General features: G+C 35.4%; 1 protein-coding gene and 1 long non-coding RNA gene across 4 annotated transcripts in view; one reads left to right on the top strand and one right to left on the bottom strand.

Moving 5' to 3' along the window:
* Positions 1–19724, bottom strand: part of dlgap2a (discs, large homolog-associated protein 2a) — a 136385-nt gene that overhangs the window by 55109 nt on the left and 61552 nt on the right. Inside the window, exon 3 of one of the 3 annotated variants that reach the window (XM_079631937.1) lies at positions 18903–18935. The exons of the other annotated variants lie outside the window; for them this stretch is intronic. Coding sequence (XP_079488063.1) covers positions 18903–18935 — 33 coding nt within the window. The remainder of the gene's footprint in view (positions 1–18902; positions 18936–19724) is intronic. 3 annotated transcript variants of the gene reach the window in all.
* Positions 8613–10592, top strand: LOC307008795. Its single transcript, XR_013799903.1, has 3 exons — positions 8613–8725; positions 9915–9991; positions 10460–10592. It is a non-coding gene; the product is annotated as an uncharacterized lncRNA (long non-coding RNA).

The following is a 19724-nucleotide window of genomic DNA, read 5'->3' as shown; positions in this document are numbered from 1 at the left end:
ATGACTAGAAATCAATTTACACATTTAAAAGCAAAGAAAAAAGAAATGTATTTAACTTAAAAGTTATATATTTTTAAATATGTACATCAGATAGATCTGATTACTAGATGCTACTCAAGAACATCTCATTCGCCAAAACTGCTGGTATACAGGAATAGATTTAAGGATGTAGTACCACAGAAACATTTATTACAAATTACTGGTGTACTTGAATTACCAGAAAATATATTAAGCACGACTCCCTCCACAGTCAATTTAATGCAATTTAATACTTAATTATGTTTGGCCTGTCATATTTGATGCTGGGTGAATCTGGGTGAACACTGGCAGCAGTGAGAGACAGACCCGCTACAGGGCAGCTCTCTTATCAAACATAGAGCCTCATAAATGGAAAGCCCTGAATCTGTGAAGCCCTGATAGTGCAGACAGAAATCAGATGGATGCAGATGCCATAAGAAGAGGAAGAAATGGTTGCTAACAAATCAAACTATAGCATTTGAGCCCATACAGACAATAAAACACTGCTTCATCTTCCTCCAAAAGAAGCATATGATTGTATGGCTGTGCAAAAATTGATTGTGTACAGTTTCTGGTTTTATTTATTGACTGTGTGTGTTCCTGCTGATGACTTAATCTCTCATAGATGGCCTGTGGTTAAGGTCCTGCAGGGGTCACACGACACACTAAGGACCTTTGGATCAGACAATGAACACACAAATAAAGCTTTATATGTCACACACACACACTGAAGGGTCTGGTCTGTTGTTACCACTGGACATTTTCTGTGCTCAGCACACTTAGTCTTTGATAATCACCTGGCTGACAGCAAAACGCTAAAAGCAAAATGCAGAGGTCAAATAAAGGGGAACTCAAATACACACTGATAAACTCACAAGTGCTAAATTTAATAGCATTTAAGTCCAGTTCAGATGACTGTGAAATATCTTAGAACATGGATGATAAAATAAAACGTGGATTATCTCATTTTACCACTTATTTTGTATAAAAAGGACCAAAAAAATGTGAATAAAAATGTAAAACATAAAAAATAACCAGGAAAGTACAAGCCGACTTAAATAAATGTATTTGTTCCCTCCCAAGAGGCAGTTCACTAAAGTTTTAACATGTGAGTCTGAGCATGCAGATAACTGGAGCAATTCGAAAGGGGAAAACAGAGGAAATGCAGGTGCAGATGCATATAGGACCATATCAAGTTAAAAATTCTGGTCAACACCAAAAAGCTGATCATTATTTTCATGTTATGGCCAATAGCCAGTTAAATGGCTGACATTAAAACATTTGACTATTTTGCTAATTATATAAAAAATAGTTGAATGCTACATGTGAATTTATGCATCACAACATTATAAAATACAAAATAAATGGATATTTATTTTTTTGAGATTTGCTAAAGATTACTTATTAAAATGATGAGTTTTTAAAGATTAACTTTAAAAGTTTTAGATGACATCAATTTGAATCTAAATGTAAAAATAGAGAAAATAAGCATGCACAATTAAATATATAATATCCACCAATACCAGTAAATAAATAAAAACGAAAGGCTGTTAATCACTGATATATTGCGCATCCGTATGCATTTGTTAATGAGAATCCTTTTAATTTGACTACCAATTATTGAGGCTCTCTAGAGAACTAGAGACTATAAAAGAGACTCGCTGAAAGATAGAGCGAATCGAGAGAGATCAGGATAAAGAGAAGTGACCTTTAAGAGCAATGAGGAGTATTTTTCATTTCACTTTTATCCAAGTGACTTAGTCCGCCTGTAATACAGAGCCGGTCCTCTTGGAGCAAGCCGAGGTTAACTGCCTTGCTAAGGGGCACAGTGGTGGTACAGTATCACATGAATCTCCCCTTATGGGGACTGAACCTAAACCTTTGATTTATATGCCTATATCTTTAACTTCAAAGCCATAGAAATTTGTGTTTTTAAGAACCTCTTGCCAATGTAAAAAAAACATTTATTGTAATTTTAACTGTAAAAGACTAAAAATGTGACAGTAAAACCTGTTAATTGGTAAATAGTAAGTTCCTGCTATACTACTGTATGTATGGAGACATTTTTTTATAGATCTATCCTTACATTTCATGCAATTTTACAGTAAAATACAGTTAAAAGAACAAATCTTTTCTCACACAACTTCCCAGTGTGATCTTTCACATTTTTATATTTAATAATTATGTTTCTTAGTTTGTTCTAATCAGTTAGGTACATTAGGGGTTTGTGTTACATCTTATTTGGTTTAATTAATGTTGATTGCATTATTTGAGTGTCTTGTATGTGTTTTCAGGATGGCGTTTTGTGTCTGTGTCCATGACACTGTGCAGCTTATATATTAGTATTAAATTCAGCTTCTGGAAATGCTACTTGTGTGATGAACATTAATTCATCATGTGGTTTTCTCTTTACCATTTTGTTTTACAGTGTATAGGCACCTGCACTTCTCTTCCCTGCACGTCTCTGGTAAGGGTTGAAATAACAATATCTTTAGAAATGACTGGTCAAAACTGGTTCTGTGTGCACCCAATTGTTGAGACGTGTATACCTCTCAAGAGAAATTCAAACACAAAGTTTATTCCAAGACAAGAAGAAGTGATGCATGGGCATAAAGGTCTGTCTGTGTGGGTGAGTGCAGACTGTTGGACATCAGCGCTCAAATAAACCTATGCAACAGTTTCCACATGTCCCAACTATTTCTAAAACTCTCCAACATATTAAGTACAATATAAGCATGCCGATAAGGTACCTTTCAATATTACTCCAATCTTCAGTGTCACATGATCCTTCAGAAATCATTCTAATATGCTGATTTGATGCTCAAGCAACATTTCTTCTTATTATCAATGTTGAAATTGAATGTGCCCATTTTAAATATAAAGTGTTAATTTAAAAATTGAGCATAATTTGAATTTTGAGCATGCCACTAAAGTCGCCCCTGGTGCTGAAATCATTGTTGCAGTACTTGATGGAGGATCCTGTATGAACTGAACTGTATGAGTGTGCCCTGCAGCCTGGGCTTATTAGAGGAATTGGCTCTCCATATCTGAATATCTAAAGTGGGACTGTGATCCCCATTGGGCTCCAGTAAAAGCACAAGTTTCCTGTTCACATTAAAAGTTTAGACAGACAAAAACCCTGTGCCCATCAACACCTGTGTGTATGTAATTTCAAACATATATTTAATTCAGCAGATTAATTAAAAAACAACAAATGAGTCGTTCATGTCACAATGTGCAAGTTCTCAGGAAAATAAAAATAAAAATAGCAGATCTGTTTTTTTCCACCCCCATTTTGTCAACTGGTTTTGTCAAGCTATAGAAAAACATAACAAACGCTAAAAAATAAACTGATTATGGGTTTCAATAACGGCCTTAAGCCATTTCAATTGTGTATGGCCATTAGTCATTTTACACATTAATTAACTGAGATCATTCTTCCGCCTCCCTTTCTCTCCTTGATGAACATGATTGACATTAAAGAATATGCTATTTGCAGTCAGCAATGACAAATTGTGCAAAAGCAAAAGTGATCAATAACAGAGGGTTTATTGAGATAAAATGAGAAGTATTCTGGTCATGATCTCAACATGACGGCCTCCATTAAGCGACCCCCTCCATCTAAAATATATTTGTTTACTAATATGACAGGAGTCTGCTTCTGTTACTGTTCTGTTAAATTACTGCTTCTGTCTTGCCAGTTAGAACCAGTGCTATTCGCCAAACAGATTTTTTAATGTTGACCGCTATACTCAAGCGTCTTTAACCTGCTGTCAACATTTAAAACATGTCCCATCAGGCTTCGCTCCTTTGTGGGCAACAAACGTCATTTGGATGGTGGCCCTTGTGTGACATTTGTCACAGTGGCACCTCTGCACTGATTGCATTGGGGATCCCAGAACTGCCATGATCCAATCCCAAGACTTCATCTCTACAGCTCTGAAAATTACACCAGTAGAAAACCCTTAAAGGGGAAAGTAAACATGTTTATGTGAGCTTATAATGATGTTCCATTAACAAAGTTCGGGAGGAGCACGTTCAGATAATCTACCCAATCAGTGCGAGAGGAGGCTCATATATAGGGCCGACACGGCTCTGTTCCATGACCGTTTTTCCAGCATCCCTCCTCCACCCCAACTCCTCACTCTAGATTATTCCTATCCAAAAAATACGCATATTTTATACTATATCTGATTACAGTATATGTAAGTGTGAACTGCAAAAATACATAGGCCTATAAATACACAGACACACACATTTATATATATATATATATATATATTAGGGCTGTCAAAAGATTAATCACATCCAAAATAAAAGTTTGTGTTTACATAATATATGTGTGTGTAGGCTACTGTGTATAATTATTTATATATATAAAAACACACACAATCATGTATATATTTAAGAAAAATTGGTTATATTTATATATAACATATTTATATATAATATAAATTATATAAATGTATATACAGTATATAAATGCAAATATTTCTTAAATATATACATGAATGTGTGTGTATTTATACATAATAATTATACACAGTACACACACATATATTATGCAAACACAGACTTTTATTTTGGATATGATTAATCGTGATTAATCTTTTGACAGCCCTAATATATATATATATACATACATGCACAAACGCACTCACACACAACACATATTTATATATACATACGTATATACACACATATATAAAAAGTGTAGGTTTAGTTATTTTTAATTTATATTTTATTATATAGCCTCATATATACATCTATATGCGCACAATACTGGAGTTGCATCTTATAAAATTCCACCCATAAACAATGTTTATTCATGTATACAAAATACAATTTCAGCAGTGAATGTTTCAGAAGGAATCTTAAAGCTGCATGTCTCATAGGACCGAGATAGCATCAACTTTCTCTCTACAACACGTCACCTTCAGTTGGCCTCAAAAGCAAACCTCAATCCATTCATGCAGGCATGTCAGCCAGCAGCGGAGGGGTTGAGAGATCGATGTTTGAGAAGCATGTGTAATCTTCGTCTCACCGTGTGGGACAGCAGAGTACAGAGCTGGATAGATTCAATTACAGAAGCAGCACTGAGGAAAAACAGCTGTCTAGCTAGTACGGCCCAAATCTGGTTAAAAACCATTAGACGGCACAACTGGAAAGGTCAATGATAGCATCAGAGAACGTCTCCTCTCTCTGACAGAGAAAAATGCATCATAGGAAGTAGTGTTGTCACGATACTGGAATTTCCAACTACGATACGATACCTTGAAAAATATCGTTATTCGATACCATTTTCGATACCAACTGCCATATATACTGCCATACAGATAATTTGTTATTGTCTCAATTTTTTTGATAATTTGGGTCATTTTGTTGCAACAAACAGCTTACACACAGAACAGGGAGGTTTTATTTGAATCATTTAACTAAATTTACAAAACAAAAAGACAAGTAATCAGACAATAAGAAAATAAGAAAACTAAACAAATTGCAAATGATAGCACAAATAAATAAAATAGAATAAAGAGACAAATGGAAGACAGAGCTTTAAGTTTTTCAGGTGAGTCTAATTGTAGTTTCATGTAAGAAATACTACAGAAATGAAAGTAATCAAAATAAAATAAAAAATCGTAACAAATGATACGAGTGACGGTGCGTAATTTCTATGGAATGAATAAAAAATGCTCAATCTGCTCCGCTCGCTTCGCGCCACTGGACACGCACCGTAAAGTGACAGGAGGCGGTTGTGTGTCAATTCGCCATCGGAGAGAAGTGAGAGTGAACGCGTAGCTGGTAACTGTACTGTATTGATACTACAGAAAGGAGTATTGGAATGTTTCAGATATTTTCGTATTGATATTCTGTTCTGTTCTAATTCTGTTCCAAAACCAATTATACTTTCTACTTTGCCAAAATAAAAAAAAATAAAAAACTCAAAAATAAAAAAACTTTTTTTTTTAAATCTGTTCAAGTGAATTTAGGCATCACGGTATTATAATATACAGTATTGAAAATTGGATATTTGTTTGCTAAAGATTACATCTCCAAAAACTAAATCTCTAAAATAACTGCCAATAATGTATTAAGAATCCCTCGTTGCATTGATCTAATACAACGCTTCCCAAAGAACGCAAGCTCTGATCTTAGAGGTTTCATGAGGGCATCCCTAAACAAGACAACTGACAATCCTTTGGTGTATAAGGTACATGTGGGTGTAGCCTTCAGCCTTCTTAAGTTTCAATGGCAATGGAGTACCGGTGGGAAAAAAACTAAATCAAATCTCAAGGAAATAGAGACAGCTTGAAGCAAGTGGAAGCAAAGCATGGTTGACGTCGCATGCACAAGCCACTGGCATCTCAGACTGCTGTAGGAACTCTGCCCCCGTGAATACAACTAGCAAACGCATGTACTTACACATTTCTGACTTCAACTCATATCAGGATTTGAGCAAGTTGTACTGCTTGCTTTAGAGGCCAAGCTTAACTCTCTCTCTCTCTTAACTCTGTGCCAATTCAGCATAAAGTCTGGTTCAAAATAAATACCCTGAGAACCGAAAACCGTGTAAAGCCAGTCAACCGAATTGTATATTGAGATTTCAGACAGATTTTACCTTTTGTGTGTACAGTATGTATCAGACGGTCAGTAAACTGACTGTGGGTGGTCAGATGTGGAGATTAGGGAATTGCAACTGACATAATATGTGCACTTTATTGTCCTTTATGACAGAAACCTATATTTTCAAACAAAAATGTATATATTGCTAATATATATATTAGCAACAAAAAAAAGATTGTCCCTTGATGTAGATTTTCTAATATACAATAGCGTTTCTAGAAAAGTTGGCCCATTTTGTAAAATGCAATAAAATCAAGATTCTGTGATTTGTTCATTTGTATTTAAACGTTATTTAACTGACAAAAGTACAAAGTACAAAAAGATTTTCAATATTTTCACTGACAAAGTTAATTGTATTTTGCAAACATAAACAAATTTTGACTTAAATGGCTACAAAACACTCCAAAAAGGTTGGGACAGAGGCACGTTTACCACTTTGTCACAGCACCTTTACTTTTAAATACACTTTTTTAATAATTTGGAAATGGACGATAATACTGTTATTGTTGCAGTTTTGCAAGTTGCATTTTTGCCCAATCGTGCCTGATACAAGACAGCTGCTCAACAGTCTGTGGTCATCGTTGTCTGATTCTCCTTTTCATGATGGTCCAGTACATTGATGGTCAATACACAGACAGTACATTTTCAATAACCGACAGTTCTGGACTGCAGGCTGGCCATTCAAGCACATCCACTCTATTGTGTAGATTGTCTAAGAAACCCCTCTGTCGTAGCTTGTGCAGAATGAGGCCTGGCATTGTCTTCCTTCCCAGGCAAGATGTAATCTTGATGGCAGTATATATCTCTGTACAATTCCAATATACGTCTCCACGTCAGTGGTACCTTCACACATATGCAAGTCACCCATACCGCTTACACTGATGCACCCCCATACCATGACAGATTTTGCACCGGTCACTGATGAAAGTCTGGATGGTCATTTTCGTCTTTGAGACTGAGAACATGATGTCCGTTTTTTCCAAAAACAAGCTGAAATGTGGGATCCTCTGACCACAGCACGCATTTCCACTATCTTTTAGACCATCTGAGGTGAGCTCGGGCCCAGGGAACTTGGTGACATCTCTGCATAGAATTGATGTATAGCTCTCTCCTTGGGTAACAGTGATTCAAGTTGCATTTCTTGGTGCATCGGCAGACTGTGTTAAGTGACAACGGTTTCCCAAAGAACTCCTGAGCCCATGAGGCTATATTTAACATAGTAGAATGATGGTTTCTCATGCAATGCCGTCTGAACGCTTGAAGGTCAAACTCATTCAACAGAGGTCTCCTGCCTTGCCCTACACAGACTAAGATTTCTCTAGATTCCCTGAATCTTTTCACAATTATGTATGGTAAATGTAAAAAAAAAAGAAAGATCTAAATACTTTGCAGTCTTGCATTGAGAAATGTAGAATTCTCTTATGACATTTGGCACAAATTGGTCCCACAACTGTCCCAATGTTTCTGGAATTTAGGTTATATTTTGGCATTTGACGTTTTAAACAAACTATATTTTCAAAAAATATATTTGCTTAAGCCATGTAATTTATAGCATTTATTTTGTCCAGAAAAACAAAAACAAATTTGATGTATGGGGTAATAGGTCTTGCGGAATACTAGTACAAAAAAGTACCACAGATGTAAAATAGCCTGATAATATTATGCAAATTTCGGCACCTGACTATTGTGCTGCTATTTAGCACAGTTCTGCAGTTCAGACAGTGTGAAATAAAGCATGAAAGCTAAGGTAACATTTAGGGGTGTAGCCTACACTCTAAAAACTCCTGGGTTATTTCTTCAACCCATTTTCTGGGTTATTTGTGTTGGGTTAAACTTATGGGTTATTTTTTCAGAGAGTACCCATTTTCTGGGTTATAGGGCTAATATTTTGACCCAATTCCTGGGTTGTTTGAGTTTCTGGGTTATTTTTCAAAGAGTAACCCATGTTCTGGGTCCCCCCTCGGCCCCTCCCCCTGCAGTTGTTCTGGAATTTTCTCACAGGAGACATTTGAAATAACCGACACTTCGCGCTCGATCCGTCTTGGCCTGTGCTTCTTCGGTGCAACTTCGTCGTGTATTCAAGGTAAGCGAGTATTTTCAGTGTTGATATAATGTAATATTTTCTGTGTCCATGTCCCCGTTGCTAGTTTAGCACCATTTGCTGAAAAAATTACCATGGCTTTGCTACGTTGAGACTAGTGTTAGCTGTGGTAACTTAATTGTGGTTGTCATGTAGCTACGCTATCGCGAAAACATCTAACTTAACTAGTTTAAAGTCTGTGTAAAGTCAAAATAAATATGTGTTTTGAGTTTGTCAGACTAAAGAAGAAAGTGTAAACCACCCAGACAATTTGAATGAATAAAAATAACGATAGGTTCATGATATTAGGTGACAAAATGGTTGAAATGCTTTTTACACATTGTTGAGAAATACATTTATGACATAGGCTATTTAATGTGTTTAGAAGAAAATGACTGAATTCACTTTACACGGTCTTTAAATTCTATTTTTCATAACATGTGCTGTACTTATCTCATTGTTATAATAACGGCAATAATACGGTAACGTTAAGTAACGTTAGCTAACGTTACAGTCCAGCTAACTTAGTGGCGACGTCGTGCCCATAGACCGTATATAAACGTGTCGTGCCGCGGCTAGAGCGACGACACAATCGTTGAGTTATGTTTACCAGCTGCGCCGTGCTTATCATATCATACAGTGCTCTAAGTTACTGGCTGAAGTAAAACCTGTTAACCTTTGCAAGTGCGCCGGCGCACTGAAGCGTTATTTGGTTAAATAGTTCAAAGTTACTATCAGATTTAATGTTATTACCGTGACAAACTATACATCATTAAAAATATATGACTCAAGTTTCAGTATTTGACCACTATTGTATTCTGAGAAACTTATATTGACAGTTATGTCTTAATTTGTGTCAGAAGTTATGAAAAAATTAGTCCTTTAATATGAATTATGATCGTCAGCCGCTCTCATTCAAAAAAATGACAGTGCTTGACAAAACAACGTGCCTCAGGGCTTTTAGCTCAAAAATGTGCAGATTTGGAGAAATATTGATAGATTCTCATAGGTTTACATCAGAGTTCTATAGACAGGAATAATATTTATTGAATTTATACCCAAATGTGTCGATGTAATAATTATGAGCACTGGATACTCTGATGTAACGTTACTGTGTTTTCAATCCATAAGAGCAGCCTGAGGTCAAGTCTTTGAATTGTTGCTAACCTCTATATTGCTATGTTTTCTCCAGGTCATTTTAAATGGACAGCTTTGTCGCTGATGTGCCAACTCAGTGGCGGCTTTCTGAGCTGATAGAGAATTTTAAAGGTGAGCATTTTACTCTTACTACCCTTATATCATCTCTCTATACCTAAAAAAATGTCTTTAATTGGGCTTAAATGTGTCGGTGCAAGATTCTGTGAAAGTCACAACTTCTTCGACAGTGGAGTATGCATATCTATATAACCCTTATAGTTAAAAGATACTTGTGCCTTGTCTTTATGCTGTTATGCATTAGAATAGGCCAGATATTCACCTTTGCATTAATGTCATTACACTTGTTAATGAAAGAAAAGATGGACAGTAGTATAGACTGTCATTCACACTAAATGGGCAATGCTGCAAAATAACCACATCAGTTAACTAGGAAATTGGGCCACGTTAAAAAACAACAACACAACATTCCCTTAAAAGTGATTATTTTTTAGCTTTATAATCAAAGAGTGTCTGGTGAGTGGTTCACAATTGTCTCGACTTATTAGTAATACTCATGTTGTCTTGTTTTCTGTCTTTCAGATGAAGACATGGATGAGGAGGCATTTCTTCTCTTAGATGAGGACACTATCAAAAATCTTGTCCCCAAAGTTTGTCCCAGGCTTAAATTCCTAAAGCTCTCCAGAGACTTTAAAGGAGAATTCCGGCGAAAAATGAACCTAGAGGTAATTAATACATGGTTACCGAGTCGACCGTTCTTTGGGATTTGTTTTCATGATAATCGAATGTAAAGAGTTTTATCTCTAAAAACTGATTAGCTTATAACGCTATATCGAATATAAGTAAAAATAAATCGTTATTTAAATACCACTAACAAGGCTCAAAATAGCCTAACACTAACACGGTAGCATAATGAGGGTCCCTACATGCAAACCGAAGCATTGAGAACTTTGTAAATGTACAGACAGTTTAATAAGAAGATACTTTATAAAGACAGTACATTACGCGTATACAGGCAGGAGCCATCTTGGAAAACAGACTCGACCAGTCGAGCCATGAACGCCGTGCTAAGACAGCTGAACTGTGACTTTAACCTATAGACCAGCTCACGTAGCACGGCGTTCGTGGCTCGACTGGTATGTACTGTCTTTATAAAGTATCTTCTTTTTAAACTGTCTTTACACTTACACAGTTCTCAATGCTTCGGTTTGCATGTAGGGACCCTCATTATGCTACCGTGTTAGGCTATTTTGAGCCTTGTTAGTGGTAAACAATTTCTTTTATATATATACTAGCGTTATAAGCTAATCAGTTTTTAGAGATAAAACTCTTTACATTCGATTATCATGAAAACACATCCCAGAGAACGGTCGACTCGGTAACCATGTGTTATTAACCCCTAGGTTCATTTTTCGCCGGAATTGTCCTTTAAAGGACAAGTTCTGTATTTTACACTTAAAGCCCTGTTTTCAGATCTTTTCTGATGAAATAGAACGGTTAAGATTGAAATTTGGACACATGCTGCTGTCCCGAGAATTTTTGGTTTCTGTGGTAGCACCCCCACCTCCACAATGGCTGCATAGGTGCACTGGAACAATCCTACGATTAACTACGATAAAACCTGTTGGAAAGCATCTTTTGCAGCGATTTTTGTGTGAGCATATCAGTGAACACCCCGGACCACTCGGTAAGTTTCACGTCTTTGTAATCTTAACCGTTTTATTTCATCAGAAACTATCTGAAAACGGGGCTTTAAGTGTAAAATACCGAACTTGTCCTTTAAGCCTTAAATTCAATCCAGTTATTGAATGTTGTCGAATGTTTGAGTTGTTTATTTTTCTATTTTTTCTTTCCAATATTGTTATTACAGTCTGACCTAAAATAAATATGAAAATAAATATGTCCAAGTGTGTGTGTTTTTTATATATATATCTATATATATATATAGTTTAATTTAATTTAATGCAATAAAAATGTAAAAGTGCTTGAAGTGTGTAATATAATTTAAAACAAAGTTTTATTTTCTGAAATAAGGCATACTGGCATAGTAACCCAAGTTAGGTTATTTTTGACCCAACTCCTGGGTTAAAAAGGGACCAACTAATTTCTGGGTTATTTAAACCCAGATATTTGGGTTGTTCTTTTGACCCAGAAGTTGGGTTGTTCTTTTGACCCAGAAGTTGGGTTATATTAACTACAATGTTGGGTTGTTTTAACCCAAAATTTGGGTCAGGTATTTAACCCAGAAGTTGGGTCAAAAAGAATAACCCAATTTTCTGGGTTGAAATAACCCAGAAATTAGTTGGTCCCTTTTTAACCCAGGAGTTGGGTCAAAAATAACCCATTATGGGTTATTTTTGACCCAGGAGTTTTTAGAGTGTAATAATGCATTAATGGATCGAAGCAGAACCTTTAACAAGCCAGTCCTATTAAGAACATAAATGCAAATGTGTTGTCAATTCAAATGAATAAAAAAAAGCAGTTTTACAAAAGTACATAATGTGCACAAAACAAGAGTTCAGAGTGGCTGTAGTGCATTACATACAGTATACCTTTTTCAGCTAAGAGAGACTTTCAGTGACATTTTACAGAGGTGACTTTGCTTCTACTCAGCTCCGTGTTGCACCTTTAATGAACTGTGAATGTTCTCTACCGCTACTGAATTCACATCCATATCCCAGAGATACTCCAATCTTCTCGTTTTCATTCTCTTTGTGCTTTATGTAATGCATGGGAACTTTCTGACTCTAAAACTGCAGGAAATGAATGCAAGTTGCACATAAGGTGAACCTACAACACAATATTACAATATGCTATACTTTACTGTATGCGCATTGCACAATATTAAAATTGATATTCAAACACATCTCTCTCTCTGACCTTACACAGTCATGCTGTGACATTCATGCGTCTGCAGATATTTTTGCAAGTCAGTTCGAGTTTTAAGGACTATTCTAAACAAACAGAAAGAAATGTAAGCGATCACACCTTCTCATCATATATTGTTTTGATGGTAGCAACAGCATTTATCAGGTGCTTCTAAACTCTATATATCATGTTATGTTTCATATACTGCACTCACTTTGTATTACTATAATCTATACATTTCTGATTTTCTGTAATTTGCCAAACATTCTTTCAAATCTTTTAAATAAATCCATTATTCATATTTTTACTCATTGTCTACTTGATTTTACATGGATCAGTAAGACTGCTCAACAGGAGTGCAGAGATTGAGATATTTCCCAGAGACAAAGCACTATGCAGTTAAAAGCTGGAACAGAACATAAACCTCTTAAATAGATTAGTAAAAGTCAAGGTTTGCTGTAAAAGCTATAAAACTGGCCTATAAGACAAAACTCACTCTATGAGCACATGAGTTTATGGTCAGATGTATCCCTGAACTTGATTTTAGTCCCGAGTTGGTATTTGGCAGACATCCTGTCCATCTCCCCTCTGATTAATGTAAATGGATTTTTAAAATTAAAAATCTATGCTGTCCAATTCAGTGTGAGTTGATGTATCTCCCCACAGAGGGACTGTGCATTAGTGCATAATACCATTACAGACAGCTGTGGGGCAAGAACAGACTGGCGGGACCTGCTTAGACATCATGTGAGGACAGGGCAGAAACCAGACCACTATCCGCCTCCTTATACTGTCTGCATGATGACTAACGAGAATGCCAGATTTTATCCTCATCACTGGGGACTCACCGAGTTATGACAAGACACTAATGTCCATTACTGCCTACTGTCCGCTGAAGAACACTGGACATTTGACAGCCTACACACTCTCAGAAAAAAAAGGATCAGTTAGGTTCTATATAGAAACCTATACATTTTAAAGAACCCTTTATGGCAAAAAGTTTATTTTTAATGTTTAATGGGTTATTTCAATCTTTTCTAGTTATAGTGATGTTTACAAGCTGTTTAATTCATAGAAATTAATTGAAACAAAATAATTAAAAGTAAATATGTAAATTTATCCCAGGAAACCCTAAATTGCTCTATATATGAAGCGCCTGACAGAATATAGAACCTTTTCTTCTAAGAGTGGTTTAAAAACGTGAATATTAAGTTACACAGTATTAAACGCAAAATCACGAGCAAGGGGTCGTTAACACAGAGCAGAGGACATATTTATTTCACTGTTTTTATAACATTATAATGTTCCTGAATGAATCAGTTTTTTAATGATTCAATGGCTCATGTATTAAAACAGTCACACATTTCATTCAGTCACACGTTTGATTCCTGAATGAATAAATGTTTTGTACAAATCGGATGAGCCAATGATTTAAACTAAAGACTCACACATTAGTGAATATGTAAGTTTCGCCGCAAGAGGTTGCTTATTCAAAACAATAACAAAGGTTTAGCTTGATGACGCCATGAATGAGCGTGGAATCATGGGAGTTGTCGTCTTCACCTCCATAGTCAATGGAAAGCAATCCGACGGGACTCAAGGCAGAAATCATGTTCATGGATGAGCTAATGTTGAATTCAAGTTTTATTACCATACTGTTGTATGAAGTAGGGCGGGCCGAGAGTGGAACTTGGCCGGTGAAGCGAATGCTAATGAGAAACAGCTGTGTGACACATCGGCCTCGAGTCCCATGGAGGAGCTCCAGAAGGATATAAGAAGGAATGGTGGCAGTGAAGGATCGAGAGAGGACCAGGTCTGGGACATTTTACTTTGCTGTTAGTATTATGCTTACATGCCATTGTTTTATGCTTTTGTTATGTTGTTTATGTCTATTGCAATTAAAGTTATGTTTAATGTTTAATGCGGAATGCTGCCTCTTTCTTCCCTGAACTTGAACTTTGTTCCAGTTACGTTTTAATCAATTAAATTCACATTAATTGATCTCATTAATGAAATAACCACGAGCGCTGAATTACTCATACAGGTCAATTTATTAGACAAATTAAAATTGTGGGGTAACACAGCACTGTTTTACTTGGTCAAAAGAATAATACTGAAATACATTAGACTAGAGTGTGTTGAAAGTTATGTTATAACGTTACTCTGTGCGTTAGCTCGGTGGCTGGTATGATACACTTAAGCTGGTATGATACACATTAAGAGATGCAGATGATGGGGTTATTTTAACAGTATCAAAAACACAATGAACCGCAAAACAGATTAATACTTTCGATAAAACACTGTAGAAAATGAGAATGCAGTAAATACAAATATTTTTATCTGTCATACATACAGTATATGACCGGTCAAGTAAAACTAGTTTTAAAACTAGACTTCTTTTTTTTTCATCCACAGCACATTTAGGATTAGGTTATTAATCATAATCAGCATTTTAAGAGCATTTCATAATAAACAATATTTTAATTGGGAAAAGTATTTGTAGATGGCAAGGAAAGACAATTTAAACTTGTTTTCTGCTCATGATTATAAAAATAGAGTACTTTAAACTTCAATTGAATACCATACATACTCTGCCTTGCTAATTAAATGAACTGTAGTAAAAAAGTTTTTTTAAATATTAGTTTTCATTGCATTTATTGTCTGTGTTTGCATTATACTATATGTCCTTTTTTTTAAGACAGAAAAGTCCATATCGGGAAGAAGTTAGTGTCAAGTCTTGAGTGCCAACTTGTTTTCCTGCCAATAAATTCAATAAAGGGCCCTGTGGTTCACGCGCACAGAGAGTGTGAAGCAGCTCTGGAGCAGGGTCAGGATAAAAACCTTGTTTACAGTGAAGACACACGTCTCCCCTGGCAACACAGCGGGCAAGAATTCTGCCAGCACAACAAAAAAAACAAAGTGATGAGACACTTAAAGATCTCATAAATAAAAAATACGAAAAAAATAAGAGGAAAAGAGCAAAATCTTCTATGGCTTTAATTGAGCTCTCGCTCACACACACACACAAACCCACGACGCCACACAACCCCTCCTTCTGAGTACTTGCTTCTCAATATTCTAAAATCACTCAAGCAGAAGGATCTGTGAAATGTAGTTGGACTCTTGTGAATCGATTTCAAACATGATGCTCATTGAAGTGAATAAACTTTTTCCATACAGACATTAACTGATGCTTCTCTCTCATACTGAATTTGATCACTGTCATGTAACAAAGGAAAACAATTTCCACCAGAGAACATTAAATAACTACAGCGAGAACCAGTAACATGTTCATTTGAATATTTAATTCTCATGTAGCAGGTTTAATTTCCTTTCTGATTGCTCTCTGCGGTTTATCAGGAAGAACTCTGGTAATAAACACTACAGTAATGCTTAATGAACTACAATGAACTAACCATGATCATTCAACAGCACAGCACTTCTAACGTTCAAGTTCACATTCAACAAGGTTATATACAAGAGAGTGGTCAGGAATGAGGGATGAAATGTAATCAGAGTCTGTCATTCTAATTGGATTGTGGTGTGCAATTTAATGCAGAAACAATAAACTCAGAGGCTCAGCATACTTTCGATTGATATGACTAAATAAATGAAAATGTTTGTGGTGCTGTCAACTATAATGTTTTGACTACATAATGAGGCTGGGTTGGTTTATATTTGCTGCGTAACCTGATGAACAAATGGCACAAAGAAAACGGATACAGTTTGACCCAGATTAAGGTTGGATCGGTAGCAAAACATTGTCTGTGATACAATACCAGCCTTTGTATCGATAGTAAATCGGTCAAGTGATAGTAAAGAAGACAAATGATATTACAAATGTTAAAAAATGTCAAATAAATGTCAAAGAATCCTAAAACAGTACAGTATCGCAGTTTAAGCAGAAGACGCTTTTGTCACGATTACCAGCTGGAGTTCCCCTGTTGTTTGCCTGATGTGTTTTGACCTTTGCCTGTTTTTTTTTTTTTGGATTACAATTGTGCATTACTCTTTTAATAAATACTGCGTTTGTTTTTTAGCACTAAATCAGTATAATAGAATGATCTCTGAAGGACAATGTGACAGAATTTTCAGTAGCTATTCCTTCGCCATCACAGGAACAAATTTCATTTTTATAAAATATGTAAATAGAAAGCAGTAATTATAAATTGTAATAATATTCAATATTACTGTTTTTACTTTTATTTGATGAAGATGAACGAATGTCTTAAGGGTTTGGAACGACATGAGGCGAGTAATAATTAATAACATAATTTTCATTTTTGGGTGAACTAACCCTTTAACGTCAACCTTTATGTTTAGTCTGTGGCTGTGCCAATGCTCACTTGAAAGTAAGATACAGTATAGAGCTAAATGTTAATACTGCTAATGTTGACTGTGCTTAGGTTTGTTCAGGTACCAAAATATGCAAAATTGTGATAACATACTACTGAACATACCACATACTTCTGTAGTTATAGATTTCTTCCAGCTGTTTAACTCTGACCGACGCAGGCTCTATGCCTCCAAAACGTCTCTGCTGCCACTTGGATAAAATGCAGGTTTTGATGACTGTTTGGATTCAAAGATGTTGTTGCTTCTAGCTTGGCAAACTGTCATCCTATATCTCATTCTCTTTATGCTTTTAGAATAATTATCCAACTCTTCTTCAATATCATCTTTTTCACTTTCCTTCCCTCTTACTTGAGAGGCTGTTAAGGGCAAATATTTACAATATATTTACTATGATTTTATAGTAGTGATATATAAAACTACAACATACCTTATGCAAAAAATATTTTAAAATATGCAATATTCCACATTAAAATGTTTTAGTAAAAATATAGGTAGGTAAATGCAATTTAAATGCAGTTTATTATCAGGTTTTACTATATTGGTGCCCTTTATTTAAAGCCATATCAGGTCAACAAAAGAATTTACAAAATATTGATACATTTTCAGCCAAGCCCAATTGCTTATTAATAGTTAGTAAGGGAGTTGTTAAGTTTAGGTATCGGGTAGAATGTACAGGCAGATGTAGAATATGGTCATGCAGAATAAGGAATTATGTGCTTAATTAGCAATAAACAGACAATATCCTAGTAATATGCATGCTAATAAGCAAGTGAGAATTGGACTATATGTAACCAAAACTTTTTCTTATTAGAAAAGATTTTTTCAATCTTTCTTGGTATGTCATATTATATCATTTTGCCTGTTTTTGTAAGGCGCAAATAAAATGTTATTGTTAAATTGTTAAAATTTTAAATTTTAAAATAAAATGTATTACTATTAGCCTATTAATAATTATGGAAGCTTGTTTCCGCCACTGATTAAACAGACGGCGGCTATATAGTTTTAATGGCTTTACATTATGAAATTACATTATAATAAAAATTTTTTTTAGAAAACCAGGTTTTTAGAAAATATTTTTTACTATGTATTGTAGCACAGAGGTTGCATAAGTGCATTAATTCGCCATCCATGATCGAAAAAAGAAAACCATAATCGTTTAAAAATATTCTCAGTTTTATCACTGTGTCTGATCTTAGCAGATAAATATGTAGGCCTATGACAATTTATAGCAGATACATATGTGTGGAATATGGTGAATAAATGGTGAGCAAAGAAATATTACTCTTAGTGAAGCCTAACACAGCAAAATCATTATCACTGTCATGTTTCAACACCTGAATCACTAAAACAAATCCAGCACTAATTCACATTAAAACAACATGCAAAACACAAAGTCTGAATAAGGAACCTCAGGTCAGATCAAAGGGAAGCACAGGATGACATCAAAGATTTTGAAAAAGAAAGCAAGAAAGGAAAGTGATGAGGAAATGAAAGCAGATAGCAGGTCTCCTGCTCAACTTGTTTGTGAATCAGTCACATTAGCAGCGGTGAAGCAGAGAGAGACACTGAACTTAGAGACACGTTCTTACTGAAGCACAGCCAGCTGTGATGATGCAAGCAGCGAGGAGTCACAACACAATTGACCGCAAGCGGCTCAGCATCATGATGAATTTAAGCATTTAAGCATAAAAAGTGCATGTGCTTTCTGAACTCCCCACCGTGCCATTAGAGCACACAAACACAGTCTGGGTTAAGTGTTAACTACCACACACACAGTTCTGGGGATGAGGAACACACTCACCTTCGGTCTCACCACACAATGTGCACTGTGACTCTAGAGAATTAAAAAAAAAAAAAAGAAAGAAAGAAAAAGAGAGTGAGTGAACTTTGTGCAAACTTTTACATACCCAGAGTGATATGTTGATTGCATTATAGTGTGAGGACAGTCTCCTTGCTGAACATTTAAAACCCTTAAAAAGACATTTTTCATGATTGGGTGTCTTCGACTATAGGCACTTTTAAAGTATCCAAGGGGTTGATTTATTTTTAGAGCTTGGTTTTAAATTTAAACCATTTGCAATATAGAGCACACTCGGAATCTGATATCATATCTTTATATAAATTAAATACATAACCCAAATTACTGTATAAATAGTTTTCCAAATGTCCAAATACTTCATAAAAATATAAATTATTAAAACTATGATAATTTGAACAGTAAAATAATCACTCAAAAAAATTAAGTTAGTAAGTTAGGGTGAGATGTGAGACCATGTGAAGAAAATAAAGAGCATATGCACATAACTGCATGTATAGTGTATTTCAGATGGACAAAATAAATTAAACTAGAGAGAGAAAAAGTGTGTTTACCAAGACTGTTTTAAGTGCCCATAGCTGAAATAACAAACAAACACCCAATTATTCATACAGTAAATAAGCATTACTCCATTCAAGAATCAGTCTCACCTGCGTTAGGAAATCTCAGGGTTTATACTATTAAATCAGTCTGCATTCTTAAATGTATTCTCTTACCAGTAAAGTGTTTTGTACACCATAATCATTATATCTGTGGCCTGAATGTGCAAAATCACAAAGAAATACTTTTGGGTTCAATTACAATCTA

This window comes from Phoxinus phoxinus (genome assembly GCF_949152265.1).
Source record: "Phoxinus phoxinus genome assembly, chromosome: 13".
NCBI classification, from domain to species: Eukaryota; Metazoa; Chordata; class Actinopteri; order Cypriniformes; family Leuciscidae; genus Phoxinus; species Phoxinus phoxinus.
The sequence above is the reverse complement of the archived record's forward strand: the minus strand, read 5'-3'. Positions and strand labels throughout refer to the sequence as shown.